Genomic DNA, 20,871 nt, shown 5'->3' with positions numbered 1-20,871 from the left:
GTGAGAGCCTATGTGTGAGAGAGAGTGAGAGAGAGAGAGACAGCATATGATAATGAAAGCATGAGTGTGCGTTTGAGGGAGTAAGGAAAGAAGGCAGGTAGAAAGAGAAGAAACAAAGAAAAAAAAAAGAAACCTTGTAAAGGAATTGGGAAAACACTAAAAGTGAACATGGGGAAAAAAAAAGTCTGGGTCCAACCTGTTAGAAAACTAAGATCAGCTAGCAAAGGTAAAAAAAAATTTTTTTAAATTTTAGTGATTGGCATATGTTATCTTTGGGAATGTGTATTACAAATTTGTATTTTGTTCTTTCGGGCTTTCCATTTTATTTTTGTCTGCATGTTTCTGTTTCTAATTTGTAGTTCCTTATTCTGTATTAGGTAAGGGCCTCTCTGTGTTCTGCGGGTGTAACTGAGGTGCAGTATTTCTGCTGGCATGGAGCTTTTCTATAGGGCTTGATTTGTTAACCCCAGTAGATGGTGTATTAATGTTACAGGACATGGTAAAATAATTGCATTGCTGCCATGTTGTTGTGTCAGTCGGTTCCCGACGCTCTCTCTCCGCCCTCCTTACCTCTTTGGCGCCTCCCTCTTCGCCTGCGGGAAGATTGGCTGCCGCGGCGTCCTTCTGCCGAAGTCCTCCGGCGTCCCCGGACCGGCTCCACGCTGCAACCCGCCATGTTTCCTGGAGGCCTAGGGGCGCGCGCGCGGCGCGGCCCCGACTGAAGTACCGGCGATGGCGCGAACCTCGGGGGCGTTCCCCGAAGATGACGTCACCCACGACGGATACATAAGGTCTTAGAATTTGCTAACAGATTGAGTTAGCAAGGGTTACACTACCTAAGCTACTCTGCCTCCTCAGACTTACTAGGGGTACCCGCTCCTCGGGGGCCTCGCTCTCTCCTTTGTTTTTCAGGTGACAGTCTGGAACTGGTACTCGCTCCTCGAGGACCCTAGTTCCCAGACTTAACTTGGCACTCTCTTCTGCCTGGAAGTCATCACTGCCAACTACTTCAGTGAGAGTTATCATCGTTCTCTCAGAGCTTTCCCTGGAACCAGGTACTCGCTCCTCGAGGGCCTACTTCATTCCAGCTCCTGGGCTTCTATGAGACATTGTGTGAGTGTTACCATCTGGTTCTGTCCATGAACTCTGCCTACGTTGCCTACTCACTATATTTCAGTTTCTCTACAGCTCAGCCTCCAGGGATCGCTGTTCCAGTATCTGAGGGACTACAGCCCAGCCGGGCATTCCAGCTCACTACTGCCACCTCTGGTGGTTCAGTATACTGTCTAATAAAAGAACTAGTGTGTGTCTGTCTCCTAACTCTGAGCCTGACCGGTGGTCCCTCTCGGGATCTTCCCCCGGGGGTGTGGTCATCTGCCACCGGCCCAAGGATCCACCCACAACTCTCCTAGATAACAACAGATTGATAATCCCAAGCAGACTGTTAACTCCGAACTGAACACATGTCACAGATAAGGCTGCTGCTGTTTGAGTCCTGAGATAATGCTGGTATTGTATGGTATGGTAAGATTCTAGGTGGGGGTTTTTTTTGTTTTTGTTTTGCAAGGGTTTGTGTTCTCAAACTGTTTGGCAGTGAAGGGTCTGCAGTTACTGAGATGAGTGAGGGTGTGTGGAAGAGGAGGAAAACTGAGTGAGTGTGCATGTGAGTCTGGGGAGTGAGTGAGAGGGATGGGAATGAGTGTGTGTGGTTGTGAGAATGAGCATATATGCGTGAGAAAGAGTATGAGAATGAATATGCAAGGGAGTTATAGTGCATGTGAGAAAGTTTGTGTGCATGCTGCTACCAATGTTTCTTCTAAGGATTGGGCTGCTGTGATCATAAAATTGATAAGCTTTCTGCATCAAAAAAGAAAAAAGGTACTGCTCACAGAGTAATGAAACCAAAATGTTTTGCACATAGCAACCCAATCCTTAGAGGGAACATTGCTGCCCATGCAGTAACCCAGCAAAAAATACATGAGAGAATGAACACTACGCATCCTTTTAGCTGGGTAAAAAGCAGGTGGTCCCAGGGCATGTTTAGGTCTGAGTGGGAAATAATGCATGTGGAGTTGAATTGCTAACCCTACACCTGCTATTTTCAAGGAAAAAAGTATCCGCAGACCAAGCAGGTGCAAATGTCGATGGGTATTTTTTCCCCCAGAGCACTTTTCAAAGGGAAAGTCTGATCATGATTTTTCCCTTTTGAAAACTGGGGCACAGCTCATGGATAAAACTACCCATGGACTTTTCCAAAATTGCCCCCTTGATGACACGGCCATCGGTACCACTCTTCGCTCCACCTTCTTTTCTCAAAGCTGCTCATTTGCACACCCGGTATAAAACATGTTGCCGAATACTTGCAGGAAGCATTTACAATGCAGTTTTGCTCATTTCCTCTCTGAAAAAATGCACCAACATCTTAAAAATGGACACAAAGCCTGCAAACAACCTTCACAATTATTCTCTGTTCTGCAAGCTCTGAAAGCCAATCTATGATGGTGTGAAGGCTCTACAGACTTGGAAACAGCCTAGAGATACGGCGTGGATAAGCTATCAGTGCCATAGAAAACAGGGTAAAAGGAAGAGCAGAAGAAAAAGAAGGGATGCGGCTTTAAAGACTCTTAGGGATTGTCTATAACAGAACTCCGCCTATCTGGAAGCAACCCAGGAAGACGGTGCAATTAGACCATCAGGAAAGCAGAGGGCTCTGCAAAGGAGAAAATAAAAGGGAGACAGGAAGTGATGCCACCACAGCCAGGAGGCTACTGGGTAATCAGTTCCAAGGGGGGTGGAAGTCATGGAGATAAGCATGGCCAATAAGGGCATGCTTTAGGCAGAAAGAAAATTAACTTGGAAAAGCTGGAGAAAGCAGCTAATGTCAGGGTGCCAAGAGCAGTCCTGGCCCGACTGAATGGAGCCAAGATAAGTCAAGGACAGGGGCAGTTCTATCATGAGGCAAGGTGAGGCAGCGGCCTCAGGTGGCAGAATTTTGAAGCAGCAAAAAGTGCCCCTCCAAAACCTCTACTGCAGCGGCCGCCTCACCCTGCCTCCAGAGTCAAACATCAGATCAGGCAGGATAAACCCAAACCTCTGCCCAATCCACTCAGTGGCAACACTCATCCCTAACCCCAGGCAGCAGGAGTCGCGTTTATCCCAATGTCATCGCCTGCTGCCGCAGGGCCAGTCTGGCAACTGAAATAAAGGCCTCGGCTCTATGGGTGAGTATGGGTGACTGGCTGTGTGTGTGTGTTGGAGGGGGATGAGAGCCTGTGTGCATATATGAGAGGATAGCTGGGTAAGGGTGTATGGGTGGGTGGGTGAGGGGGGGGTGTAGGTGAGGGGTGGGTGTGAGTATAAATGGGTTGTGTATGTGTGTGTGTGTGTATGAGAGTGCGGTGGGGTGGTGGGGGTGGTATGAGTATATGAGAGGGTGGTGGTGTGTGTGTGTGTATATGAGATAGTGTATGTGTGTGTGTATGAGAGGGTGGGTGTGTGCATATGTATATATGAAAGGGCTTTTGTGGTGTATATGTGTATGTGTGTGTCTATAAGCGAGAGTGTCTGTGCACATGTGCGTGCGTGTATATGTGTGTGAGAGAGGTTAACGTTTGTGCACCCTCCTCCAATCTACAACAATCTCAGGAGGACTGGAAATCTGAAGTTCCCAGGTATGGAGAGTGGGAGATTTTTTTTTAATCCTTGTTATTGGATGCGATGTATCTGCTGTTTTGAAATATTTTATTAGTGTTTGGTAATACTTTAAACATTTTTATACATGTTTTAAATTGGCTGAATTTATCAACAGATTTGACATTCATTTTATTGGTATGTTTAATGTTTTATATTTCTTGATTGTGTTTGCATTGCTTATAGAGTTTGGCTTCTTGTGATTTCCAGTTCATTTTTTGTCTGCACGCATCAATATATATTTTATGATCTCTTTATTCTGAATGTGGTGAGAGTCTATCTGTGTTCTGCTTGATTACTATAAAAAAGGGAGTTTATTAAGTCTATTAAACTATTATTATTGAAAATGTGTTTGTTTTTTTGCAGTGTATGCCTATATAATATATGTTGTAAGTGATATTTTTACTTCAGAAGATTGTACTTTGAATGTTTATTTTCCATAGGCAATCTGCCTTTTTAAGTTGGGGAAGTTGATACATTTTAAAAAGGAAATGAATGCATAAGTTTAAATATGTGGGGAGGGGAGGGAAGGGGGAATGAAAGACTGTAAGGTTTGTCTAGGACATCTAATACCCTTGTATCAGCCCTAAGAGAGAGTGTGTCACACACACACACAGACTCCCACCGTTCACCAACCTCTCACACCCCCAGGCAATAGGGAACGGAGGAGTCCTATTTCTAGATCCAGGAGGTGAAGCGGCCAAAATCCACCCCACCCAATTAAACATTTCTCTGGCGCCCCCTAGTGCGGATGCCGAAGACTAAGAACAAGATAATCACAGGCCCAAAAACTGAGTGGTTAGAGCAGTGGACTGCAAACAAAGGAAGCCAGGGTTCGAATCCTATCGCCATTCCTTCTGACCTTGGGCAAATGACTTCACCCTCCATTGCCTTCCCCCTGCCCTGATCCTCGGTGATTTCACCTGCACCGGGCCATGGGGAAGGGGGAGGTGCCATTCATCCTTTGCCTCAGGCAGCAGATTGCCTTGAGCTGTCACTGGTCAAGGGTTACCACCTAGGTAAGGGTATCTGTGCAAGCAGTTGGGCGAGTTTGCTGCTGATTGTAGCAGCCTGGACAAAGTACTGTACAAAGCTATTTGGTTGCTGTGCAGGACTGGTCAACCTGTATATGAGATACCTGACTGTACTTGCTGGAAGGCCTTGGTTTTGCAGGGAGTGGAATCCTATTCCTGCCTGTGAAGGAACAAGCTACATGAGAAAATATACAAATTTCATTTCAAGTGTTTGACTGACTTCCTGCGATCTGGCAGGAGTCTGGACAGGGTCATGAACCGGTCACACAAAGCAACACATGCTACAAGAAAATTATCAACAGTTTTTTGTCTTGCTCTTGTCATGCAATTGTTAAGTTACCTCTTCTAATCGGCGCCTTTGCTCCTTCTGCTCTTCAATGCGCTTCTGCCGCTCGGCCAATAGCTGTCGCTTGTGCTCCTCATTTTCCCGCTGCTGTTGTTCCAGCTGTTGGCGACGCAGTGCCTCCGAACGCTCCTTATTTGCTAGTTGGAGCCTCAAAAAGTCCCTTCGCAGTGTTGACTCACCAGGTAGATTCAGAATAGAGCTTCAGAAGGATGGGTCAGTGGTCATAGTTTCAAAATAAAAGTCATAATTTAGCCTCGCGTTATCAGGATTCTACATCTTCCCTCCCCCCTAACCTGCCTTCCAAACGTCTAAACATCTGTCCACATCCCTTGAGTGAATACAGAACATTTACATTTGGCATTCAGTTAGGAGAATATGCTATGTAATGACAGAAATTTGATGATCAATATTTTGTGATCTATCCGTCCTCTTTCCATCTGAGAGAAGAGTGAGCAAGGGAGGGGATGACTCCCTCATTTTGGCAGATCCACCATCCATTTCTCACTGGAGAAAGGAGTCCATTCTCCACTAGCCAGAAGTTATCCTTCCTTCTGGCTTGGTGATGGACCTCCTACATGTAAATTCATGGTTCGCATTTTCTGAGACCATAATGATTTGGGTCATATACATTCTATCTTGCTGGTTCAAAGGAGTCTGCATTTCTCAAAATAACAAAAAAAAACCCTAATCTTTTTATTGATCATCACTCCAGTTACATGGGTTACAAATTTAAAAGTGCGTTACTGACTGGCCATAGATGAGGCAGAACTGCATTTTTATACATTCTTTAATTGTATGCTCTTTAATGTCCCATTGGGCAGAGTTTGCCTAACTAGAGTCATGTCATGTTTTACTATTAAAAAATGGGAAACAGAGAATGTAGCAGAATAGGCCAAAAGAACCATAGGTCTCATAATGGCTTTTATTATTAGATTACCACAGCAAAACCCATTGTCTGTATATCCATTGTTTAACTGGGAAAGAGAGCCTACTGAGACTGTACAGTCTTCTGAAAGGGAGGGAGGGAGGGCAGCAGTGCCCTGTAATCTGCTTCTCTATTAAGCTCTGCTTTGTGACATTATGTTCCTTACTGTGGCAATGGTAGCCCTGCAGTCTGTAAAAGCCTAGCGCTGGGAGACTGCTAATAGGTCGGTTTAGGGGTTAGGGGACTGAGTATCCGGGGCAAGTGGTTAATGTCTTTGATGAGACGAACTAGGATATCCCCTCCCCCCCTACCCGCCTACAAGGACATCTCACTACTGCTCCAACCACGGCCATACTGTAATGAGTGGTAATTGCACAGGGACACCGTGCCAGGGCATATTATAAATATACTGCGTTATCGCCAGCAGATCGGCAGACATTTTACAGGTGGCAATGGCGGAAAGGTAAAGGTTGTCTATTTTTACCTGGGCTCTCCGGAGTCATTCTCCTCTTCCTCTTCCTCGCTCCCGCTGTACTCATACTCTGTCTCATCTGCAAGCAAAGCTCGATTTCAGTGCGTGCGGCTGGAGCTTTTCTAGCGAGAAGAATGTTCCAGAACAAGAGGCTATCGAATGAAGCTGGTGGTGGTGGTGGTGGTGGTGGGGACATAGGTGGGGCACGGGCGGGCAGGTTAGACGTAGGAGGCACGGTATTTCTTCCCAAAAATGGTGGTGGGATGCGTGCAACAGTCTCCCAAAATGGAGGCAGAGGAGCAGAAACAGTAAGAGAATTCAGGAAAGCCTGGGACAAGCGCAGAGAAGTTGTAGAAAAGCAAAAGGTACAGCAGGAGATAAAACAGGGCTTGTGCTAGTAAGGGGAAGTGGCAGACTAGGAAAGCAGGCTTTGAGTTCTGTTTGCTATGAGGTCCATAAAGAGTAAGCCACGAGGGCAAAGCTATCAGGATCACTGTAACCAGATAGTCAGCGGAACTCAACTTCCACTGAATACACGCGGGCAAAGTTATCCAGATATCTTTCATGCTCACCGGCTAACTCAATATTGCCGATGATGTAGTTAACATGGAGAACCTGGCTGCACGCGGCAGGATCCCGCTCCTTTCTGGTCAAAAGGTATAAGAAAATGAGTGATGCCACCCACCCCCCTCTGATGTTACACAAAAAGCTTCTGCCTCATCTCTCCTCTTAATCCTGCCCCTCACTCTCCCCCCAGATTTTTATTTTTTAAAGGCCGAGGCTTCGGGTCCACTCCAACCCCCACCTGCACTCTCTCATGACCCGGCCGGAGCCTCCACATCCAAGCCAGGAGGTCGTCGTGTCTTACTGCTCTCCTGGTGTGCAGTGTTGCTCAGACAGCAGTGCTGCGTATGCTGGACAGCAGCAGCGCAGTAAGGGTTAACTACCTCCTAGTTTGGGATTAGAGGTTTTGCAGGGTGGGGGCATGGTTCTGGGTGTATTGGAATGGTGGGGGCAGAAGGTGGCCTGGAGCAATGGCCTTTCAATTTTAAATATCTGAGGGGGGGGGCAGGATTAAGAGGGGGTATAGAGTCAGAAGGTTTTTTTTTTGTTTAACATCAGAGGGGAAGGGAGTCCTGGTGCTGAATATTCTATTATATCTTTTTGCCAGAAAGAATGAGGAGATCCCGCAGAGACAGAGAGCGTCTGTTGAGCCCCCTCTGTGTTAACTATTTTAAAACGAGGGCAATATTCAATCTGGCAGTAAACATTTGTCCATCTAACTTTAGGCCAGTGATCAGGATCGGAGCTAGCTGAGTAAATCAGCGCTAGCCGGGGTAAACTATCAGCGCTAGCCAGAAAAACTTAAACTCTCTCCCTGAAATAATCTCTGCATTCCCTTTTTATCCACTTAAATTTTAACCAGGTAATAATTTGTCTAGTTAAAATTTAACTGCTGAGAGGTGAGGGAAATTCAAAACTTGGGGGTCTGTCTGGCTGACTTCAAAGTTATTCCGGTAAACTCTTTTGAATATTGACGTCTATCTATTTTTCCCATAGACACACAATGGGAGATAACCTTTAGCAAATAGGCTGCTCTATCTGCCATCATAATCATGGTTTTGATTATCTTTATCTTTCAGGTGTTAAAAGAAGAACTCTCCCCCATTTTATCCTCACAATATATTTCTGGCTACTTGCCCACGTTGGCAGTTTTACAATAACAAAACTATACCATCACCCCCCCCCCCCCACACACACCCCCGTCCGCAGTCTCTCAAGAAAGAGCTAAGTATCTCATGCATGTCCATCGCTGGCGTTAAGTAGATGAAAACCCCTGGACAAAAAACAGCTTACGATGTCATCAGCTAGGTGACAGCTTGTACCACTGGACAGTGCAAGAGTTCAGCTTTAAGACTCGGGCTCTAATTGGAAACTACAAATGTTGAACTCCAACTACGACTGCGCCTCTGCAAAATTATTTTGCCCATCCACTTCTCATGCCAGACAGAACATCAGAAGATAAATGTACTGTGATTGCACCTAAGCTCTGTGTGCGTCCTAGAGGAAATGGTAAAAAAAAAAAAATGTCAGATATAAGCATGGGAAAAATAAAGCTTGGACAGAGAAAGGCACAGTCATGATAACCCATTACACAATGGTGCCAGGCAGGGCAGAGCTCATGTATGACCAGTCTTCCATTATCTTTAAAGAAGAAAGCACTTCCTACGGCAACACAAAGCTTTGATCTATCTGTTCCACATAACAGCATGCAGCAGGAGGTGGAAGCGTCTGCCGAAAGCACTTGCAACCACCATCCTCCATGTTAAAAAAACCCCCCCAAAAAACAACAGAACTTCTGCTTTGATAAAGGTAGCATGTTCAAAGTAACGATGAAGCGAACCGGGAGAATGTAAACGAAACGGCTCCTCTCGCCAGAGTATGGCACTTTGCATCTGTGAGAAGCAACCTGATCCCGACACCCAATCCACTTGCAAAATCCACTTTAATTGCTTCTGCTTTGTTGAGAGGAGATAAAATGGGCTGTGAATGAGACATGTTACTGCTAATCAGAACACAGGAGCGCTGATTTCCATGAGAAAGCCAGGTTTCACACAAAAAGCGAAGGAAAGCAGGACCTCTCTCTCTCTCTCACTCTCGGCATTGACACAAGTCTTGTATATCTTAACCTTCAAAAAGTCTACAAAGAGGACCTAATTGAGATTCAGGGAAAGCTGCATTAGCAGTGCATTTCATTTCAGAGGTAAATACATCCTTATATTTGTTGACACACAGGGAGAACAATTTTCAGAGCCCTTTATCCAGGAAAATAGTCATTCACTTGGATAAAATGGCTTAGCTGAAAACTGCCTTCGCTCTGCCTGGCTAAAAATGTTCAGGGGTTTCCATAGCACGTACACTTTTAGTGGAACTAAAAAAAAAAAAAGACATTTCCAGGGGCGTGTTTAGGTCAGGGGAGAAAAACAGTGCCTATACTTTTAGCATCATTATAAAGAGGCGTTTCCAGGGGCGTGTTTAGGTCGGGGGAGTAAAACAGGGCCTATACTTTTAGAATCATTATACTGAGACATTTCTAGGGGCGTGTTTAGTTCAGGGGAAAACAGTGCATGTAATTGACATTTTCAAACTTAGACTTGCTATTTTCCCCCCTCTCAGCTGCCCACACAAATAGCGGGTGCAAAGTATGTGGGTGATTTTGGCAGGGGTAATTTACCCACCCTCCTGTACATTATGATTAACATAGGCTACTCAAACTGGTCTCTGTACGAGTACATTTTCTATTGCTGTCTGTGCAATAAATGATTTGTTCACTAAAACAGAAATGAGAATAAACTGTTTGATTTATGACTCAAAAGTAGATCATTGAGTAAAAACTATTAGGATGATTTCACCACCAGCAATACATAGGGAAGAGATTTTTAAAAGTCATTCCAGATCTTCAGGGGTAACTGCAGAAAGACTAGATGATTCTTTTTCTAGGTAAAAGTTAAAAATGTCTTAAGAATATTTTAGTGTTCAGTCTCGCATCAAATATAAAGCCATAAATCCAAACAGCCACTGTTTCCTAGTTTTAACTTGAAATAAATGGAAGGCATTTCAAGCTGACAGAGAAGATTTCTGGATGGCTGTGCAGGGCAAAACTGAGGGTATAATCGGCAACACTTTGAAGATTTTTAATGTAAGAATCCAGCAAACCATTTTGCTCTTAGAATCTAAGGACAAAGTATGCGCTTGCTGACAACGGAATATGGAAAGCCAAAATACAAATATCAGCACAGAGGACAGTGACCAACTGTAACCTCAAGAGCACCTGAATGGGAGGGTGGGAGGGGGTGAACGTGAACCTAGGTATCCATTACTCACAATTCTAGAAAGACACCTGAGTTCTACTCACCTTTCTCACCCCGTTTCTTCTTCGTCCGGTCAATGTGATCCTTCAGCTGAATACGAACCTGCCGCTCATTGGGCTGGTCCCGTATAAATGGATGCTTCATCAGCTGTTCAGTGGTCGGTCTCTGGCTGTGATTCTTCACTAGGCAGCTCTCAATGAAAGACTGGAATTTTTTAGACCTGAAATCAAGGTGAATTTACAGATGACGTCCTCTTATATATTTTTTTTTAATCTTCACTTTTTGTACAGGGCAGAGGAAAGGATGCCACAGGACCTGATAAATCATGAGAAATACTTTTACGCCTCGACCATGGATATGTTAACTTGCATATATTTGCTACGAGCAGTCCTGCAAACATCGTATTTGTATTTTGTAATGCCATAGCAAAATTTGCAGAAAACAGGGGGCCAACATTCAAAGCCATTTATCCGGGGAAAGAGCAATTTACCCCCAGTAAGTTGGCCTGCCTGGAAATGGCCCTCCCACAAGGAGGCGGGGATTAAAGAGAGCTTATCTGAAAGTATATATGCTACTTTACTCTTCCTTCCTCCCTCCCACTGCTGCCAACTGCACAAAAAGCCGGTGTAAAGCATGCGAGCACGTTTAGGTTACGTTTCTTTTCCAGAAATCAGCTGCAAGTACGATTGGTATAAAAAGACCTTCGTACTTTATAACGTCGCAGGCTATCTGAGATGACCACCCTCTCCTGGCTGCAGTGCAGCTTTTCGCAAAATATCTTGCCAATGTTCGGGTTACAATGTTCGGGTTACAATTTATTTTTTGCTCGCAGTTATGTTTTACATGTCGAACAGCTGCTCTGTGATGTCATCGGCCCCTTCTGACAGCTGCTTTGCTGCTACTGGCTAGGACACAGTTATGCAAATGATTTCTTTATCGTTCATCCCATTGGGGAAGCAAACAACCCTAACCCTTCTATGACATCTTACAGTATGCAGAGAGGGAATATACAAGTGGTGATGCATAATTAGGAATTACTAAAACTAGGATAAAAACCAGCTCTGCCTCTTTCTCCCTTCTTTCACTCCCTGTGAGCTTGAGGTGCAGGAGATTCTCTGATTTCAGCCTAACAATAATGCAGGACACTTGGTAAAAAGTGATTTGCCTCAGATTTGAGTTACCACTTCCCTACTCACAATGAAAAAAAAAAATGGGGTGGCACCATACACCAGGTGTAAAAACCAGATAGTTATTTTACAAAAAAATGCTTACATAATTATTTCTATTTAAACTTTTTTTTTAATGGAAAATCACCCTAGGATGTCATGGGACCAAATCCTTTAGTGTCACAGTCCTGTCGGTTTGCAAAGTGGGAGGCAGCAGTTCCTTTAAATAAAAATGTAGTTTTTTTCTTTTTCTTTTTTAATTATTCTTCCTCTGGCCATGTCCTTGACCCCATCTGCCTTGTTTTTTTGTTTTGTTTTTTTTTAAGAAAAAAGGGAACAGGGAATACATTCTTCATGGTTCAGTAACCTGAAGCAGAAAGCTTATAGGAAGGGCAAGGTAATTACAATCAGCTAATTTCTTACAAGAAAATAAGCTGCAAGAACATGTGTCATCTAAAGCCCAAACAGTTCCAAAACACCAGGGAAAAATTTCACTGTTTCATTAGCAAACCATGTTTAATAAACACAAACCTTTCACTTGGTTCCCAGCGCTCAAATCCAGCAGCATGCAGGCACCTGTAATGTGAGCCTGGGATTCAGCCCTCTTCCAAACACATCTACTGCCTTAAATGGCCAGTACCATAGACGCACTCTCTCACGTTAAGCGGTTTCCACTTTTGCCTCACTTTCTAGGAATCTGATCCTTGGTGCGGTAAAGGTGATAATTCATTGTTTATTTGAAGCATGGTCCAAAAGGTATGAATATTTTTTGGGGGTTAAAATAGTGTACCATCTGTGTCCGTGGTGTGTCCCAGACACCGTAAAACCCCTGTGTTTTGAGTCTTACTGGTAGTGCCCAATAGCTACTGCAAGCATGCAGTCGAGAGAGTGTGTGTTCAGTCAGGCCGCAGCTTGAGTCTGGTATGGGAAGCAGTGTGGCAGAGGAGTTTCCTGCAAGGCGGTGAGCAGGGAGGCTGCCATTAGGGTGGAAGCTAATCTCCAAGTTAAGCCCAGAGCTCCTGGGAGAAGTGTGACTCCCTACTTATAAGAATGTCTGATCAATAATGACCTGGAACAATGAGTAGAAGGGAACCCTGCCCTCTCAACACACACACACACACACACACACACACACACACTCTAAGGAATACACTAGACCTTATTTTATGGTAATGCTGGGGCAGAAAAGATTCACAGGGTAGTATTTGATCAAAAGGGAAGCGTTCTGAAGTGAACAACTGAGAAGGATCCTTTCTTTGGGCAAGCTGGAGAGAAGCCACACTCTTTACAATTCCCAGAGCTTTATTCTGAGTAGTATATCTGAGATTGGAGTAAGATGTATTAATGATTCTACTATCAAGCTATAAACCATGACCCTGAAGCTCCTAGTCAAAACCATTAGCAGGAGGAGGTTTGTATTGGCACGTGAATAAGAACCTAAGAACTTCCCAAACTGGGTCAGACCAAGGGTCCATCAAGCCCAGCATCCTGTTTCCAATAGTGACCAATCCAGGCTACAAGTACCTGGCAAGTACCCAAAAACAAAGTCTATCCCATGCTACTGATGCCAGTAATAGCAGTGGCTTTTGTCTAAGACAACTTAATTAATAACACTTAATTGACTTCTCCTCCATGAACTTCTCCAAACCTTTTTTAAACCTAGCTATACTAACTGCACTAACCACATCCTCTAGCAACAAATTCCAGAGTTTAATTGTGCATTGAATGAAAAATAATTTTCTCTGATTAGTTTTAAATGTGCTACTTGCTAACTTCATGGAGTGCCCCCTAGTCGTTCTATTATCTGAAAGAGTAAATAACCGATTCGCATTTACCCATTCTAGACCTCTCATGATTGTAAACACCTCTATTATCCCCCCCCCCTCAGCCGTCTCTTCTCCAAGCTGAAAAGTCCTAACCTCTTTAGTCTTTCCTCTTAGGGAAGATGTTCCATCCCCTCTATCATTTTGGTCACCCTTCTCTGTACCTTCTCCATCGCAACTATATCTTTTTTGAGATGTGGCGATCAGAATTGTACACAGTACTCAAGGAGCTGTCTCACCATGGAGCGATACAGAGGCATTATGACATTTTCTGTTTTATTCACCATTCCCTTCCTAATAATTCCTAACATTCTGTTTGCTTTTTTGACTCCTGCAGCACACTGAGCTGACGATCTCAATGTATTATCAACTATGACGGCTAGATCTTTTTCCTGGGTGGTAGCTCCTAATATGGAACCTAACATTGTATAACTACAGCATGGATTATTTTTCCCTATATGCATCACCTTGCACTTGTCCACATTAAATTTCATCTGCCATTTGGATGCCCAATCTTACAGTCTGGCAAGGTCCTCCTGCAATTTATCACAATCCATTTGTGAATAATTTTGTATCATCTTCAAATTTGATTAACTGACTCATCATATTCCTTTCCAGATCATTTATAAATATATTGAAAAGCACCGGTCCAAGTACAGACCCTGAGGCACTCCACTGTTTACCCTTTTCCACTGAGAAAATTGACCATTTAATCCTATTCTCTGTTTCCTGTCTTTCAATCAGTTTGTAATCCATGAAAAGACACCGCCTCCTATCCCATGACTTTTTAGTTTCCTTAGAAGTCTCTCATGAGGGACTTTGCCCAATGCCTTCTGAAAATCCAAATACACTACATCTTTATCCACCTGTTTATTAACTCCTTCAAAAAAAATGAAGCAGATTTGTGAGGCAACACTTGCCTTGGGTAGGAACAAGAACTTGGATGTTCACAATTATTTCAAGTACTGGCTCCAGTACTTGGGGTACAGGGGACTAGGTCATTGAGGATTTTCACTTGTGGACCACTACCCCACCTGATTGACCACTTACTAAAGAACCCAAGACCATCAATAAAACTTCTCGAGCATTCGGTTACATTATACTGGGAGGCAACAATGTATCAATGTTACTAATGAAGCATGTCACCTTGTAGGCCTTATCCCCTTTGAGCTTACCATTTTCAATGACCGCTGTACACTAAATTTTCCAACTGAGCCAGGCAAACCTAAGAGTTTGATCAAATCCTGTTTTTTCTTCTATTGCATGCCGGGAGATGTAATCCTGTTTTTCTTAGGAAACAAACTAGTCCTTCAGGTAAGCAACAGGGTAAAACCAAGACTGGATTAGCCTCAAGTTGGCCTGAATCGGTTGGTGACCTCACTGTACACTTGAATGTAGACTGACCAGCTGACATGACAAAATGCTTCCCCAAGTGTGAACAACAGGAAAAATAACAGGATGACATTTCCTACCATGTACCCTTGATGAGAAAAGAACTTATCAAGTTGCTTTTGACATACTTTTTGGTTGCTTTAGCATATTTGGGTTTTCAGAAGGCAGTTGACAAAGCTCCTCATGAAAGACTCCACAGAAACTAAAAAGTCACGGGATAGGAGGCAATGTCCTGCTACGGTTTGCTAACTGGATAAAAGATAGGGAAATAGAGAGCAGGACTAAATGGTTAATTTTCCAAATCAAGAGAGGCGAAGTGGTATGCACCAGGGATGTGTACCAGGACCGGTGCTGTTTAACATTTACATAAATGATCAGGAAAAGGGAGCAATGAGCAAGATGTTCAGAATTTACAGATACCACAAAATTCTTCAAATCTGTTAAAACACAAGTGGACTGTGAGGAACTGTAGAAGGACCTTGCCAGATTTGGAAATTAGGCATCTATATGGCAGATAGAATTTAACGTGGACAAATGCAAAGTGATGCATGTACAGGAAAATTATTCTAACCATCGGCATACAATGCTGGGTCCGGTATTAGGGGGTTACCACCCAGGAAAGGGATTTTGGAGTCATTATGAACGATACTTTGCAATCCTCAGGTCAGTGTGGGGCGGTGGCCAAAAAAAAAAAGCAAATAGGAATTATTCGGAAAGGAACGGAGAATATCATGATGCACCTTGGGTACTGCACGTAGTTCTGATCACCCCCCATCTCAAAAAAGATATAGTGGAACTATAAAAGGTAAATGGGGTGGAAAAGCTCGCTCATGAAGAAAGGCTGAACACAACTAATTAAGCTTGGAGATGAGAAAGCTCAGGCGCTTATAATATCATAAGTGGGGTGGAAAAGGTAAGTAGGGAAAGATTATTTATCCTTTCAAATAGCATTAAACTATGGGGACACTCCATGAAATCTAACAAACTGGAGAAATTATTTTTTTCACCGAACGCACAATCAAGATGTGGAATTTGTTGGGTGATCCAAGGCATCTAGCATAGCTGGGTTTAAAAGGGTTTGGACAAGTTCCTCAAGGAAACCATCATTAGCCTAACAGACATGAAAAAGCCACCACTTATCCTTGGGACGGGATCTATTCTTTGAGATCTGCTGGGTATTTTATTTATATTCTGCTTTTTGGTACTTCAAAGTGGATTATGTTTAGGTACTATAGTTATTTCCCTAACCCCAGAGGGCTTGCAATCAGAGGGCCTGATTTTAAAAAGCATTTACATGCTTAGAATTGGGTTTTTCACCTGTAAATATACTTTACCAGTGTAAGTGGCTTTTAAAAATCGCTACAATATATGCCATTGAATTGTCCATAGGATTTACCCAAATAAATGCACTTTAAGCTGGTAAATGTCTTTTGAAAATTGCTAGAATTGCAGTTACATTTACATGCGTAACTCCTTTTGAAAATGATCTCCAAAGTTGGTACCTAAGGCAATGGAGAATAAAGTGATTTGTCCAAGGTCACAAGCAGCAGCAGTGGGATTTGAACCTTGCTTTGTAGCCCACTGCTTAAATCGTTAGGCTACGCCTAATAATCAGGACTGGCCACTGTCAGGGGCAAGAAGCTGAGCTCAATGGACCTTTGGCCTGACCTAACATGCACGGCACATCTTACGTTTCTACGTTTGAGGTCTCGGATGTATCAGCAATTCACTGTTAACTTATCAGTCATATATTTCCCCTTTTTCCCCCCAAAAACATTTTTTTTTTAATGCTCTCAGTCTAAGAACACAGCCCTAAAACTGATCCCAAATTTATGCATATTTTACCACAGTGCACCATCATGAGAGCATTTCAATAAAGCTGACCTGGGTGTCAAAGCGCTGCATTCATCATTGTCCCGTCTACTCCCCTCACCCCCTCCCTAACACTGAGTTAAATGGTAGTTTTTGCCTCTTCTCCTGTACACTAAACCACTCTTTTACAACAGAAATCTTTCAGAACTAATTTTTAAAAAGTTTTCTTTAGATTTAGCTTACCCAGCTGATGTCTAAAGACCAGAGTAATCCACAAGCATCAGACGGAGCAAATACTGCTCTCCAAAATCAGTAATCAAGTCACCAAGGAGATGCAGTAATATAAAGTCAGTCCCAGGGGGACCCTGTGTTGAAAAAACCTTGTGTCTTTTGAGCAAAGGAGTTGCCGATTTGATGAATAAAAATAATTTCACATTTAAAAATCTTTGAGACTTGGGACTGACTTTATATTACTGCATCTCCTTGGTGACTTAAAGACCAGAGTAGACATCAGCTCAGAATAGCAGATTTAACAAAAATAGGGGGGGGAAAAGCCTTATTTTGTACAATCTACAAGTGCTCTGGTTTTCATCAGTATGCATTTGCTGTTGAAATTGCAAAAGTAAAACCAAAGCCTCAGCTGAGCTGAAGTCCCTGCATTCCTGATCCAGGAAGATAAAGTGTCCTTTACTGGAATGCATTCAATGTTTCCACTGAAGGAAAGCAATCTCTTTGCAAAGGAAGGAGATGCCAAGTCAAGTCTGAGATGGCTGCAGGCGACGTAAACATCTTTCAAAAAGTCAACTCTTAAAAAGAGGAATGACAAATTAGGGGAATTTCTCCCCCACCCAGAGAAAAGATGATGGGTCAAAAAAAACTAATACCTTGCGGGAAACATTCTTTGTGGAAATCAATAATCATAAAAAGTAATTTGATACTTGATGGTATTTAAAAAAACAAAAGTCAGTGTGTCACAGTGACTTACCATTTCTTCGATTTCAGCCTAGGAGCTGGGTTCCGGGGAATAAGAAACAAGGCTCTCATAGGGTGCATATCACAGAGTGCTAGGAAACGACGGAAGATGAATTAGAAAGAAGACACAAACAGTAGGGATGTGCATTTGTTTAAAACAAATGTCGTTTTCATAAAGAAAAGATCAATTTTTGGATCATCATGAATGGAATGAACCGAAAATTGACTTACCCAAGAACATCTGAACTTTTTTGGGAATGTTCCAAATATCGAAAAGAAGGCCTCCTCGCTGCTGCCTAAAGTGACTGGAGCATCCCAAGGTCCCTCTACTCCCCCACTCAAATAAGCAAATAAGCCAGGGCCAGGGCAATATAAGCTGAGCAGGGGCCTCCACTCTCCCCCTTGCTCTCCACAAGTAGAGCCTTCCCAGCCTCCACTTACACCTTCTGTGGAGATCTTCCATTTGAGTGATCAGCAGTTGCTCCTGCCCCGTCAGCTCCCACTCCACAACAGCACTGAACACCCCTGAGACTGGTGCTCTTTGTTGCACAGCCATACAACAAAATGGCACTGGCTGGCCTGGATGCTGGTGTCATTTTGTTCTATAGCCATATGCTTTCTGGCCGTATAACATTGGCATCGGTCTCAGAGCTGGCCAGTGCCAATGTGGAGCAAGAGTCAGTGGGGCAGGAATGGCTGGGGATCGCTTAGGGTTTTCCAACCGGCTCCAGATTTTCAGGACAGGTTGATCCAGTCCTGGTTTTACTCCCCCTGCATGCAGGTACTTATAGTTTTGCTTTTCTTAGGTAATGCAATAGGGAAAACAGAATAAGTCCCAGCATGCAATGGGGTAAAACCAGGACTGGATCAACCTGCCCGGAAATTCTGGAGCCAGTTGGCAACTCTAGGATCACTTCTGCCCCTTTCTACACAGAAGAACCCCGAGGAAGGAGTAAGTGAGCGCTGGAGAGTACCTGGCCCTGGCTTATTTGAAGAAGATGAAGAGGGGCCAGGGAGGCTCTGTCTTGACTCAGCTCAGCCCAGCGTTGGGAGGCCCCAGATTATTTGTGGAAGGGTTAATGAGTGAGGGGAGAAGGCCGTCTTCACTTTAGGCAATGGCAGTGGGGTCAGGGGATGCCCAGTTTTGCTTCTTTTTTCCATTTTAAAATGTAATATTTATTTCAATTTGGCAAACGAGCCAACTGAAATAACATTAAACAAACCGAAATTTGAATATGCTCCCCATCAAAAATGAAAAAAAAAAAAAAAAAAAAGACATGAAGAATTCCCCCCTGTGCATTTTTAGCCACCAGTACGGAGCATGAAAAGAGAGGTTAACCAGGCTGCATGCTAGGCCTTCAAAACATCTCAGCCAGAAGCAAACCAATACGCATCAGGCTCAAAACAGGAAGACTTCCTGTTTTTGAGCCTGATTTCACCAAAATCTGTGGGAAAAATCAATTGTATTTTTTTTTTTGCTGCGGATCCTGGGGAAGTCCAGAGCAGTCACTGGACAAAACGGTGCCCTTGGCAAGGGTTGCTTTTGGTGCCTTCCTTTTCAGCTTTGTGAGCTCACAAACCGGCTCAAAAGGGTGGTGCGGTGCCCCAGGCAGTCTTCCTTGGCCATGCCTTGCCACGGCCCTGGAGGATTTCACCCCCGTTGTGGACTCTGCATGGTGACTAATGGCAGAATTTTGCCAGCAATTGATCTCGCTGTTTAAAAGAGGTTTATGAACCAACCTGTCAAACCTGTGGGGTGTTTTGTTTTTTTTTTTCCCCTTGGCTCATCCAGTTGGCAGACCTCTTTTGAAGATGTCTGCAAAATAAATGCAGCAGCGCTACATTTCTTTTCCTCGAAAATAATGGAGAAGAACCAGAAGGTGACTGATTTTCCCTTTCTGGTTTCCATTCAGGGAACTAGATGATTGAAATTTTTGAAATTTCATTCATTTGTCTCCTCTCACCAACTGTTGATCTTGGCAACGCTACATGTGGCATTTTACCAGGAACTTGTGTTGGTAAAGTCCTGATACACAGAGTTCCAAAAAAAAAACAAAAAAAACCCCTTAAACTGATTCAGGGCAGATAAGGAAATATTTTCAAAGTCTAATGCACTGGCCATAATGAAAGGTGCATAATCGTATTCTCAAAAGCTGTCAAGTTCAACAAAGAAAGATGTTTTGGAAAATGGGAAAGAAATGCAAAAAAGATTTAGAGGGGAAATTCAGTCAAGAAACTGGGGAAGGTTTTTGTCTTCTGTACTTGCAGATTTATTGGCCTTCCTAAACCCCTTATATAGAAAGTCTTTTCCAGCATAGCAGCTGGAATGAACTGCAGCCCTTAGAGCAGGGGTCGGTAATCTTTTTGGCTGAGAGAGCCATGAACGCCACATATTTTAAAATGTAATTCCATGAGAGCCATACAAGACCTACTAAATTAATTTGCTACATCCCCCTACTCTCCTGACGCCCCCACAAGACCTGCCAAATTAATTTACTACAACCCCCCACCCTCCTGACCCCCCCCCAAGACCTGCCAAAAGTCCCTGGTGGTCCAGCGGGAGTCCAGGGTTCGCAGACAAATCTTTATTAAAAAAAAGGTCACTCTCTCCTCCCTCCTTCCCCCAGTCACTCTCTCCTCCCTCCCTCCCCTCAGTTACTCTCTCCTCCCTCCCCTGCTCCTCGCCGCTGCTACTACACCTTGCCACCGCCACCGCTACTCCCCGCCGCCGCCCCTCACCGCCGCTACTGCTCCTCCCAGCGCCATTTCGTTTTTGCAGGCACGCACTGCTCTGACCGACGTGCTCGCCCACGCATGCGCCATAGAGCTGCTCTCTACGGCGCATTTGCGGGCCGTCGGTCAGAGCCCAGATGGAGCAGACGGAAGATCTCGGGGGGGGGGTGGGGGTGTTCCCTTCCCTTCCCTTCTCTCCCTCCCGCGCGCCGCCACCGCCATCGCCACCACTGCTCCTCGCTGCCGCCCCTCGCCGCCACCGACGCTACTGCTCCTCGCCGCCATGTTTGATTTGTCTGCGAGCCAGATGCAGCCATCGAAAGAGCCACATCTGGCTCGCGAGCCATTGGTTCCCGACCCCTGCCTTAGAGCCTTTCTGCATTAGTTACAATGGAAATATAGCAACATTTCAAACCAAACTTACGGGGAGCACCTTCTGCCATCTCGATGGCTGTTATTCCCAGTGACCACAAGTCACTCTGCAAAACAAGATGAGAAACACAATTAGCTTTGCAATAGTTAGCGCTGTCATAGAGGGTTGATTGAGTCTAGTTAATCATCATAGTTTCTCAGCCCTCTAGTCTGGGAAGCATTTGCATTAACACTTTTACTGGGAAGCTGATCTGAACTTGCC

General features: G+C 44.1%; 1 protein-coding gene across 13 annotated transcripts in view; it reads right to left on the bottom strand.

Moving 5' to 3' along the window:
• Nucleotides 1–20,871, bottom strand: part of TNIK (TRAF2 and NCK interacting kinase) — a 559,589-nt gene that overhangs the window by 179,620 nt on the left and 359,098 nt on the right. For 12 of the 13 annotated variants that reach the window (XM_029617206.1, XM_029617211.1, XM_029617208.1 and 9 more), the window contains exons 8-12: nucleotides 20,662–20,716; nucleotides 17,518–17,596; nucleotides 10,384–10,559; nucleotides 6,480–6,546; nucleotides 5,065–5,269 (exon numbers count right to left, since the gene is read on the bottom strand). In XM_029617206.1, the coding sequence (XP_029473066.1) occupies nucleotides 5,065–5,269; nucleotides 6,480–6,546; nucleotides 10,384–10,559; nucleotides 17,518–17,596; nucleotides 20,662–20,716 (582 nt within the window). Of the gene's footprint in view, nucleotides 1–5,064; nucleotides 5,270–6,479; nucleotides 6,547–10,383; nucleotides 10,560–12,036; nucleotides 12,057–17,517; nucleotides 17,597–20,661; nucleotides 20,717–20,871 lie in introns of those variants that run through there. The other variant, XM_029617218.1, reaches the window with a different exon arrangement.

This window comes from Rhinatrema bivittatum, chromosome 9, assembly GCF_901001135.1.
Source record: "Rhinatrema bivittatum chromosome 9, aRhiBiv1.1, whole genome shotgun sequence".
Classification (NCBI taxonomy): domain Eukaryota; kingdom Metazoa; phylum Chordata; class Amphibia; order Gymnophiona; family Rhinatrematidae; genus Rhinatrema; species Rhinatrema bivittatum.
This window is presented reverse-complemented; position numbering and strand designations above follow the sequence as displayed.